Consider the following 12,558-nt stretch of genomic DNA (forward strand, 5'->3'; position numbering starts at 1 on the left):
AGCTTGATGAAGGGAAGTGAAAGAAAACAAAAATGAAGAGAAGATCGGTAAAACGAGTGGCGCACAACGCATTTCACTCCTCCAAAAGCAGTTGGCCAATCACGCCCGACGTAAAACATTGCCGTGCCGTAAGGCTTGTTGCGTTCTCTAGGAAAACAGTCAAACTTGTTTTCTTATTATTGGTGAGTGGACGGCGTGTCACGCTGGGCGATTCACTTTGCATGAAGCACAGAAAACCTGTTCCTACGAAAACTTGGCTTAAGAATAATGGGAAAAAACGTGCTTTAAATCCAATTATCCAGGGTTTCATTGCACTTTTTTAAGGACTTCACTTACGGATTAAAAAAAAAGTGGCAAAAACTATTTCGGAAAACACAAATTTTTCAAAGACTCTCACAGAATTCTTAAAAAAATTTCTTTTTCAAGGACTCTTATGAGATTTTCAAGGACTTTCAAGGCCTTGAAAATGATTTTTTTTTTCAAGGATTTTTCAAGGTTTTCAAGGACCGTACGAATCATGTTTAAGTAATGCTTAAACCAATATTAATTAAACCTAAAACACAAGCTAAAAATATAGTGTGTTCAGTCTATATAATCATGTGAAAGAATAATCTTTGGTCTTGGGGCGGCCAAAAATGGCTAAAAATTTCCTGATGTAAAACTTGAATGGCCCCTTGCCTAAAGATCTATTACTTGTGAAAGACCAGTGCAGTTGTTAAAAGGTTTATATCCCTCTTGGGACAGAGCCTGGATCACGACTAGTCTTACAGTGTAATTGTCCAGTGCTCAAGTGGCACAATGGTATGATGCTCGTCTTCCACTATGAAGGTTACCGTCAAGGTCCACGGGTTCGAATTCCGGGCACGAACATCAGAAACATGTTCTTTACCTACCGTGCCAGGGGCGACAACCAATAGATGGCACCTTCATTTCCCACTCAACTCCACTGGTTGGAAATTGCAGTATGGTGATATATGAATAAAGTCGGTGTGCGGTAAAGTAGTGTAGCTGCCCAAAATTAGAACTTTTTCCTCTTCCCAATCGAGAGTTTCAATCCAGCTTTCTCAACCACCTCACTCAAAAATTTCAGAAATTATTTACATTTATTTATGGCTTTCGTAACCCACATATAGCAGGAATAGCACGTAACTATAAAATAACCTTATCAACCATGTGAATAACAGACATTGTCGAGTTATCACAGTTCCATTGTAGTGATGCATAAGTCACTTGAAAAGTTCTGTGACTTGAGAACTTGAGAAAACAGCTACACAGTGAACTATATATTCTATTTCAACAAGAACTTCGCTTTCCTAAAACCTCATATGCAAGGCATTTCTTTGACAATTACAAATACAAATACAAATACAAATACAACGCCACAACAGGCAAAATGCCCAACGAGGCGGCTGATAAAAAGATGCCCATAAAAATATGGTTGTCATATGTTTCAAAAATACAGCAACCCAATTAAAAATGCAATTAACACAAATTACAAACAATATATACACATGATAAAATATTATACAATGCCCATAAAGAATACTTATGGTTGTCTTATTCTAAGAATGGATAGCTTCTCGATTTACCCCAACATGTTTATCGTATTTTATTATTAACAACTCAAATTATTAAAAACATTACAGATTTCCCTAGCTTTACATGATTTCACCATAACACGATTTTGAAAAGTTAGTACAGTGAAAACTGTCTAAGACGAACACAATATGAGATAGGAAACCTGTCTTGAACAAAATCAAAAGACAGTCTCATTGATTATTGTTGGTTTCACGTGCACTTTTATGAAACAGAAAACTGCCTAAAATGGAATAAATATTTCAATCTCTTGACATTCTGCTTTAAATAAGTTACATTCACTTCGTAACACGAAATTCACAGAGAATTTAATTTGCAAGCTCAGTTTTAGGATTAAAATCAAAGTTATGAAATCGTTAAAAAGACAAAATTGGTTGAATTTGAGGATTTAAAATGAAATAAATGTGGATGAAATGCTTAAATTCAACTCACCAGTGATCAGTAATAAACATCTTTTGGTAACACAGGGCAATACTCATTACCACAATTTTCTTCTATTGAAATTCTGATAGCATTTTCACTGTTTGTGAGGAATAGTTGGAATTCTCTGGCTACATTTGCAAAGTTTTTATAAAGACGCAGAGAATGCTACTTGTCAGCTAAATCTCAACCCCTTCATTAAATAAGTTATCAACCTGTCATACAAGGCTTTTCTGAAGAGAAAATATCCTCGCCAGAAAAAGTTTCATTTTTTAAAATCCTTATGAATAAAACTCCCTCTCACCTATGCCAAATTATATTCACTTTATGTTATTTTGTTTTAGGTGATGATTTTGCGGAACCAATTAATCCCATAAAGCAAGAGACATCTGTATTGGGAGTTAATGACAAGAAAGGTGTCAACTCACCAATTTTATTACTATACCAAATCTTGACAAGTCTATCTGATTTTCCCGCAGATGCAAACAATGTCCCATCAGGTGAAAACTTCAAAAACGTTACTGATTGGGCTGTCCTACAAAAAAAAAATATGCCAATGAATTACTTTTTTGTTAAATTATTGACACAAATCTGATGAAAAACAAATCTCACTATCAACATACATACATACCTTCCATTATTAGTGAACTTACTTGCATTTCCAGATGCAGTCCCACTTATATTGCTCTTGTTGATCAATGAGTGTACCATCTTCCAAAGTGATCTGAATTGTTGTGGGTTCCTCTTCAATTATATCTTCTTGTGCAAGAGGTAAACACAACTGCCAAAGTTGAATACATGCTCCACCAGTCAGAAGTCTTGAACCTACAGAGGTGGGTGGAGATATTTTATTCCATACAATTAAAAGCATAAAAAAGGTAACCATGCACCCCTTCAGATAAAACTAAAAAAATATGAAAAAGTGGCAGTAGTTAAAATTTCAATACATCAGCATTAAAATTTAAACTACTGCCACTTTACTTCTCAGTTAAACATGGAAATAATTTCTGAATGGTATAATTCACCTAATTTGAAAATTCCAATTAATGAAAGGTTTAGATTTTAATTGCATTGTTCTGGGATAGTCAACAATTTTAAGAAAGTTTGGATTTATATTTCAATGGTTTCTTCACAATGCCCTAAGATTACATCCTTAATTTATATTAGACATCCCTTCGTATTTTATCCTGGTCTAGAGAGAGAGAGAGCACATAACTTTTTGCCAACTCACAGGAAAAAGGGACAAAAACATGTAGAGAAGACACCTTACTCATTTGCTTGGAAATTCTTTCAGCATTCAACTGTAGTTTTGTAACAACATGAATCAGCGAAAACTCAATTGTATTTCATTTTTACAGCGCTTGAATCACAATGAAATTAAAGTTTTATGTTATCCAACCCTCGTGGTGGTCAATGTGTTAGCAAAATTTATGAAATCGTTATCAAAACTAGGCAAGTTATAAATTCATACTTGTGTAACGTTTTTGCTAAGAGTGCACAACAGGATCGAGCGAGATGTCTCATAATAGAATCTAGAGGTCAACCATCTTTTAATGCTTATAAAGGACAATAAAAGAAATGCTCCTTATCCACATTGTACATGAAGAAAACGGAAATTTTGGTACCAGCTGTGTAAACAAGGAAACGCTTTCACTCTGTGTAAACGGAAAAAGACAAGAAGTGGGGGTTAAACCACTAACTGAGATTTGGATTATAGTATGGAGCACAATGAGAAAAGAAAGAGAGTCACCACCAGAAAGAGAAAAAATATCTTGAATGCATGCCAGTGATTGGCCAGATGAAAGGGAAAATTTTTTTTGCTTTGTTCATGTCGCATAGTCTCAAGCATTATTCTCAAAGATCGTCACAGTGTCCTTTCAACCATTATCAGTGAAGCCATCCTTGTGAACCTGTCCTTGTCTCTGGAATAATTTTTTATAAGCATTAGAAGATAGTAAAGCCCAGGAGTCAGAGGGAATAAGAGTTGAAGGCTGAATGAGACTGCGTTGTTGTCTTGTGCATGCATTTCTGTTTTCTTATGAAATATGTTTGAATTGTTGTGTGTTTTGAGCAATTAAATCTCATCATTGTTTCGAAATTGAGCCTTGACTGTCATCTACATGTCACCCTACACTTATCATATGTAGCAATAGAAGCATGAAAGAAAATGTTGAAAAGTAGTATATATATATATATTTGAGCCATGATTTGAGATTAGCATTTCAATTGCATATTCATGTAATTTTATGAATTTACTGACCTGAAAGGTTCCAAGATAAAACTTGTACATGGTATTCTGTAGCTATGGAAGCAGTTTGCACCCACTGATAATCCAATCTCTGAAAATAAAACCAAGAGATTGAAAATAAATAAAAATATAACTAAAATACATGTATATACTTGTGTACATTACACACAAATTACTACTAGATTATTGCAAAAGTTTATGCCAGATTTTCAATGGTATAGGAACAGTGCTTACTTACACTGTGACACATGTTTAATTGATCGAAAAGTTTTATACCAAAAGAAAATAAAGCCAATGGTTTTGTTCAGTCAAGCACTAGACACCATTGAATGGCAGCAATTTTGATTTGAATTTTTTTTTTCAAAATGGCAAACAAAATGTATCTTTTTTTTGGAATATCATACCAGTTTCACACAGTGAGAATCAGGAATTAAAACATAACTGAGTTAAAAAGTTTACTTGGATTGTGTGCTGCTGTGATTCAAATCATTTGGAAGTGGTTTGGCAGACTTCAAAATGGAGTTGGAAAAAAAACTAATTCATTCACTGTAAGCAAATTTTGTTACATCTGAACTAACTTAAAAAAAAATGATGCATTTAAACAAAATGAAACATAATTTAAATGCATGATACATATTTTTAAATAATCTAAGCATTCTCAAAATAAATAGATTGAACTGATATATTTTTTAAAAAAAGTAAAAAATTTATTAAAAATCTTATGTTACTTATAATCTTATGTTATATTATCTTATGTTACTTATAATCTTATGTTATATTATCTTATGTTACTTATAATCTTATGTTATATTATCTTATGTTACATCAACAAAAATATTTGTCAATCATCTTTTTCCTTGATATCATTGGGGACAATAAACATTTTGCATTAAAATCATTTTTACTTAATAAGATGTTAAATGTAATATCTTCTTTTAGCAAGAGCCAGGTCACTATGTTTTTGTCCCTTTTTCTTGAACTATTTTAACTGATCTGCTCCCACATCAGTATCAGCAGCTCCTCTTATTCTGTCCTTGCAGATTTTTTTGTCTGCCATCTAAAATCTTCCTCCTATCTTCATTTCTTATTTGTTCTTCAAAATGAAGGATAGAAAACTTTGAGAAAAAAAAAATTAATACTTTCTTTGATACCTCATTTTTTCCTCTCAATAAACTGTATATCTTCAGTTTTTAAAGCAGTGGGGATTGCATTTGGATATTCTCAACATTATAATTCACACAGAATATTACCACCGCAACCAACACCCAAATTTGAGTTAAAGAGTGACAAATGTGCATTGAGGGTGTTTTGGAGATTAGATTCTCTGGGATAAATAACCTCAGCCTTTTGTTTCTGATAAGGTTGTCTGCAAGTAGAATAGGGTTAAACAGAGAGATTTAATACAAAAAAAAGTGAAGCAAAGAGGATTTTACAGTACTCAAAAATGCCCTAACAAAATGTCTTGTAAGGAAAAAAAAAAGGGTTATTATCAGTTGCATCTACACATTTTAGAAAAGTAAGTTCACCAATAAGAAGGTTTAGATAAGAGTACAAAGAAATTTGCATTTTAAAACCGATTGAATATTTGTTATAGGGGTACTTTGCCAAAATCTGTGTTCATCATGCATAATCAAAATGCGTAGACAAGCAATAAAAAATTCATGGCACAAGGAAAAATTTTCATATGAAAATTTGTAATATACATATTTTTTATAAGCGAGTCTATTTTAACCTGCATATGCACCTCAGTCTGAACTGCTATCCAATACCAATGATGACACTGCATGCACCAAAGAACCAGTGGGAAAAGTGGAACTGCATTTAATATAGTGGTTTTCTGTATGATTGAAATAATTTTCTTTTCAAACAGCTATTGCTGTCTGATGAAACAATAATGGTGAAGAAATACTGCAAACAACTTGTCACACTCAAAGACAAAGTTTAAAGAAAAAGTCTGATTTTGGTCATTCAAAATACTATTTTCTACCACAACAGATCACATATATCACCCATTATAAAAACTAAAAGGGTAAAAATGGTAAATTTTTCGGACTTGCCATATTGGAATTTTTTGGGTGGCAAGAAATTTAGTAATATGCAAAAAACTGTTAATTAAAAACTGTCCTGTGCTCTTCTTGAAAGACAAACCATACACTTCTACAAAAAACATTTTTGAGCTCGGAAAGCATACATACGCAATTTTTAGAATAAGAATGTGACTGTAGTTGATCAACAAAATGATTAGCTATTGTGACTTCTAGTGTTTTCAGTGTTCAAATGCAGACATTTCTGACATTTAGAAACTAAGTTTTATTTTCAAAATTTATCTGGAAAAAATGAACTGAAACATTCTAAAAATTCAATAAAATGCATGAAATTGAGAAAAATACTCACATGACTAGAAACTTGATCAAGCAAAGGTGTTGGCTCGAATATACAGACATTTTTCCCATAGGCAGCAGCAATCTATATGGTAAACAATTTATCAATTAACTTTTCTAAGGAATGTAAATAAGAAAACATTTTACTAATTCAAAAATTGAAACATTTTATTTGTCAAAATATTTTTTTCTTTTTTTTACAAATGAAATGAATATAAATATAGCAAATGGATTTAAATTAATATCATCTAGATTTTAAAAAACAATAACAATAATAACTAAGAGTTATAAAAGTTATGTACGTTTCAGAACTTTGAGTTCCTTCATCAGTAAGTAGCAATACTTGTATTAAAGTAGAAAATACTCATACTGGTAGATGTAAATTGACAATATTTAGAAAAAAAATAATGTGAATTGGCTATATCTGGCAAGTATATCTATAGTTGGCTGGTTTGAATTTTAATAATATTTTATATTTACTTTTATAAAAAAATTCTGATTTCAGATTTTTCATCCTAGTTCACAAATAACTGCTCTCCTCAGTTGACCCTTTTGTCATAACAATTCTCTTAGTAGCTTTGCGTAATTGCCAGAATGGAGAAATCACCTAAACCCTCTTTAAAAATCATAATTTTTTGATAGAGTAGGGTTTCAATTTTCAGCAGGTCAAGATAGGGGAAGATAGCAAATAATGTTTCTTCGAGAAATCTTTATGAAGTATTTGGGCTTATAATTATTAAAATAAGGGTATTTTAAGGGAGCAAGATATTTTGCTAATGGCAAACTACAGTACATCAGGTTCAACAATACTTGTGAGAAGGTTGGAATACATGCAGTGGTGGCCTCCACTGTATACCAACAACCTTTGAACCTCTGTCAGAGGCGCTGTGGAGCGGTGGACTGACAAAGGTTTTTCAAATAGATCCTTTGTTAAACTGCTCTGGGGAACCACAGATAAGTGTTAATTAGGCTAAGGGATGCACAGGTTTAAAAAGTTTCAGAACCCCTGAGCTAAGACCTTTGGACAGATAAAGGTCGACCAGAGTTACGGTTTTGGGCTGAAGAAACGCTGAGTTGGAGAAGGAGAAAAATGCAAATTTCAGCTGTTTTCTCCTCAGAAAATTTGAAGCCTGGAGCTTCCAAACACACCAAAGTTGTGTAATTTCATATTACCTGTGCTCATATTACCATAGACAAATTTCAGCATTTTTGAGGAGACTTCATGTCACAAAAAAAGGACAAAATTTAAAAAAGGCAGTTCAAATTAGCTCAATGTTCCTTTACCAATCTTCTTCACCAAACCAAGGAAACATTTATCTGAGAAGAAAAAAAAAACAATCTACCTAACTACATCTGATGATACAGTTTTCATGTGGCCAATGAACAATAATCTCTATTAAATGAGATGATGTTGTATATTGTTGTTATATTGTTCTTGATATCCGAGACGACTTTGCACTTATTCCTTTTGATTACTTGAAGCTATATATTGTACTAGCTAAACCAATGATTTCCAAATATTTTATGCACCCTTTTATGTACCAAACACTTTTCTCACAAAACCCAAATCAGAGCATGAGGCATACCTAACAGTTACAGATTGCCTATGCCACGAATCCATTATTTTCTTTTAGGTAAAGTGACTGTGCATCAAGAATAGTGCATTACCAACTGTGCTTTCTCGTTTGCCATCTTTAGAGCCATTTAGGCCTCCTGCCATCATGGCACACTCAATGGCACCATCTCTCTCATCCCAGAGTTTCTGTTACATAAACTATGGTCCCGACCAAGGTGGGGGCACCACGGCTCCAGCCTGAGAAAATTCCCATTTTTTTTCCCAACTATAAATTCACTAAATAGCAGCCCATGAGGTAAATAAAAAATATGGCATGGGTCCCCAAAGGTGGAAAAGCCTCTGCAGCAGGATATAGAAGCCATGACTAAACATTGAGTGCTTTAGCACCTATAACATTCTGCGGAAGGGATTGAACACTCCAGCATTTATTCAAAAAATTAGAATTTTTCATGCGTCAAGATACAGCAAAAAACCTACATGTATAAAACATTTTCGATGGCATTAGCAGGCAAATATAATACCATAATCCTGCAGGGTCTCTGGGCTGAATATAAGTCTTTCCGCATGAAATTCAATTTGTTACACAAACTCAATTTGTTTAGAAATTGTTACATTACATTTTGTTGCACAAACTTTGAGTTAATTTGAAGTTTCAATTCTTGAAGCCTCATAGCATTTAAGCAAATTTTTTTTTTTTTACTTTTATTGATAAATTTAGTTCTCTCCATGGGTTTAACAGAGGACCAAAATAAAATAATTGAATATACTGGTGATATCTAAGACAGAGGTAGTACCCATCTTCAAGTCTGTTTTTTGTGTCTTAATTTTGAATATATTTGCGGTAATTTCCAAATGTTTTATGTAGGCAAAATATGTAATTAGTGGCTAATGTATATTAATAGTTTTCAAGTGAATCGTAATATTTGATTGAGCGGGAAAAAGTTTTTTAAATTATTAAAAAAAAGTCATTCATGAAGTACACGAATTTATAAATAAATTTTCGAAATTTTTTAAATAATAATTTATATAATAATCAAATATTTTTCTGTGAAATGAACTTGAGGTTCAAAGCACATGTATGCTAATGCCAAAACAATAGAAACAACTTGGTGACGAAAACCGATTTGCAACACGATAGCGTATTAGCAACTCAGGAAAAATCTTTCTTTCCCCCCCCCCTCCGCATCGAAATGGACCCTCTCCAAAGAGGGGAGTTCAGAAATTGCTTCTCGTGATAGTACCACTATATAATGCAGTTAGATTTGTGAAACAAAATCCAATAATTCAAATTCACAAACAATACAATTTATGTACAGTAGAACCTCCCTAATCTAGACACTTTCTGCCAAGAATTTTTTTATTTATTTGTTTTTCACCCAAATTCCGTTTTCACTTTTTACATTACATAGACCATTTTCTGTCTTTAAAAGCCACATTTTCCTGATGTATCATTGGTATGGTTTTCAGGCTTCTGTGGAAGTAGAAACAACAATGACAACTGCATATCTTAATGAATGTGATAAGGCAGAAATTTCAGCTCTGTTCAAAAGAATTTTTCTTTCTTCAGTTCATTTCTCCTCGCTGTACAGTAAACACTTTGGTGTTTTAGAACTTGTCCAATGCTCTATTATTTTCTATGATTATATAAGTGAATTTCTTAAACATGCTTAAAACGTAAAGTGAAGGGCAGGTATAAACTCCTAATGGCAATATACCGCTTTAAGTATATAAAAGAAAGTTGAGCTTATGAAAAAGCTAGAATGCTGAAAAACAGTACAAATGTTGTGTGAAGAATATGGAATCACAAAATCAACGATCATTGAACATAAATCCAAGTCGATGATAATCAATCCAAGTCAACAAAATATGTTCAGATAATAAATAAAACTATCTTTTAACTAGTAACATTATGTAATTTTGAAATTATGGTTTAAAAAATTAAATTATCTATTATTATATGCAATTATAATATTGTATTTCTATAATATATATATATATATATATATATATATAGAAATACGACGGTTGCAACAGACAAAATGCCCAACGAGGTGGCTAAAAAAAGATGCCCATAAAAATATAGATGTTAAATGCATATCTAATCTATATCAAAAATACAGAAACCCAATAAGAGCAATAAAAAACCAATAATTATGGTAAAAAGATACAGCTTTATTAATTTTTTTCTAAAGAAAATATTAATAAAAATGCTCAAAGAAGCACATTATTACTTAAAATAAAAAACTCAGGAAATAAACAAAACTGGATCTATAATCCAGAATCCTAGGTCCTGAAGAGTCTGGATCTCAATTAATCAAGTTCATTGTTTTGGCCAATGGCCTTTAATAATTGATGGCAAAAAAATATTACATAATATGAAATTATATATGAAACACAAAGTGAAATAACTAAGGGGGGAAAAAAACAAAAACAACATGAACATGAAATAGGACAAAAAAAATATAAACAAAACATGAGAAATAGATTAGTTAGGAGTAATTCACAGAGTTCTTAATTGCATTGCAGATACAATAAATTTATATGTACTAAAGCATGTAGTATAGTTATTGAAATGTAAGATATTTTCGAGCTTGTGAGGAGTAAAATCACCAAAGACAGTACTTTGCATAGCAGTCTTCGGAATTCATACTCTCCAGAAGTGCAATGTATGCAAGTTCTCTCGAGTGAAATCTGTTGTCTCACTCCCTCTAAAATAAGCACATCACTCTGGAATCTCAACTGAATAAGGATTCTTTTTGTACGTAGATCAAGGTTAGAATTTAAGTACTCCTCTAAAGTTATATTTGTTTTTAGATTTTTATAGAGAGAAAAACGAACTGAATTAGTAATTGGAGATAAAATGTGCTGAACATCTTGATACTTCAGATTTAATATTATAAATGGTAGGTGGGATTTGACAATTAGATAGTTAGTTCCAAGTTTGAGGAAGGAGAAACCAGCATTATCAAGAATATTCCAGAGAGAACAAACTAATTATATTTAGAATCTGAGAAAAGTCTGGATTCGTGTCTGAGAGGTTCTACTGTATAACAGATATATAATTTACGCCACAGGGCACTGTGACACAAAGTTTGGAAAACATTGTACTAAACCATATTGATTCTTAAGAAACATCTACTGATTTGTTTCAGAGGGATTTATGAAAAATGAAACTACAGGAGTACACACTTTTCCGACATCGGTCGAGCAGTCCAGGCATCCAACCTGTACATTGCCATGAGAAATGCCAGGAATAATTTGCACTCTCTCAAAGTTACTTGCGAGAATAACAATATTGCACCCTGATGCATATGCCTAGAGAGAGAGAGAGAAAAAAAAATAAACATACACAAAAGTGAGAATAATGTTCTGCATAACATTTAATACAATTTTTAAAAAAATAAAAGTCATATAAAGCCAACATTTAGGAAGGCCACACACATATATATAAAGATGAAGCTGATATAACATATTTTTGTTATCCGAAGAGAGAACAAATAATCTGTTCAGTTGATTTAGTACATATTGTTTAGGGGGAAGGGGGTTACCCAAAGAAAACCCCCATAATCGCTCTCGGATGGGCAGGTTTTAGTACATACTTAGTAGCATCTACCATCGAGATGGGAAAACATTCTGGATCAGTCTACTATTACTATCATTTTTAATTGGGTTGCTATATTTTTGAAATATATGACATCCATATTTTTATGGGCATCTTTTTCTCAGCCACCTCGTTGGGCATTTTTCCTGTTGTGGCGTTGTATTTGTATTTGCATATTTGTATTGTATAAACCATACTCTAATTTCGTCCACATTCCTCTGCGGAATTTCCAACGAAATGGTACATGTTGGAATGTGCGTGTACGTGTTGAGTTTGTTACGGTGAAATGCTTGTTATGTGCAGTGCTGCCATCTTTCATCACGTTTGTAACTATGGGTGAAGTGCAATAATTGAATAATTTTACCATTCTGGTCCTGTTGATTTCTGTGGCAAGACTTTTAAAGGGATCAGCTCACATTCATGAGGAGTCAGCTTGTTGACTAACATTTTACAGGGATGCCACACATTCTTACTTTTCTGGATATCATGCCGAGGTGAACTCAGAAACAGGGCTATCATTTCAACTTTTTCCAGAGGAGGGCAAAGAGCCTGTACTCAATGTACGCATATATATATATATATTCGTGTATATATACCATTTTTAGTGTATTTTCAAAAGCCCCTCTACTCCCCCCAAATGACGGGCCTGCTCAGAAAGAAAAGTCCAGGAATCAAACCCAGTCCTCTGGCGATGTGGGCAAATGTAAAATTCATATACACTACTGGAGATATGACC

The 12,558-nt window shown here is 32.9% G+C and overlaps 1 protein-coding gene across 2 annotated transcripts in view; it reads right to left on the minus strand.

The window, feature by feature from the left end:
• The window catches only part of Rbcn-3A (rabconnectin-3 alpha), a 153,068-nt gene that overhangs the window by 136,307 nt on the left and 4,203 nt on the right, over nt 1–12,558 (minus strand). For both annotated transcript variants that reach the window (XM_089250267.1, XM_089250266.1), the window contains exons 3-7: nt 11,411–11,536; nt 6,659–6,730; nt 4,277–4,355; nt 2,670–2,841; nt 2,445–2,551 (exon numbers count right to left, since the gene is read on the minus strand). In XM_089250267.1, the coding sequence (XP_089106393.1) occupies nt 2,445–2,551; nt 2,670–2,841; nt 4,277–4,355; nt 6,659–6,730; nt 11,411–11,536 (556 nt within the window). The remainder of the gene's footprint in view (nt 1–2,444; nt 2,552–2,669; nt 2,842–4,276; nt 4,356–6,658; nt 6,731–11,410; nt 11,537–12,558) is intronic.

Source organism: Pholcus phalangioides, unplaced genomic scaffold (genome assembly GCF_987345545.1).
Source record: "Pholcus phalangioides strain wild (caught in Gottingen) unplaced genomic scaffold, Ppha-v1.0 ptg000003l_1, whole genome shotgun sequence".
Classification (NCBI taxonomy): domain Eukaryota; kingdom Metazoa; phylum Arthropoda; class Arachnida; order Araneae; family Pholcidae; genus Pholcus; species Pholcus phalangioides.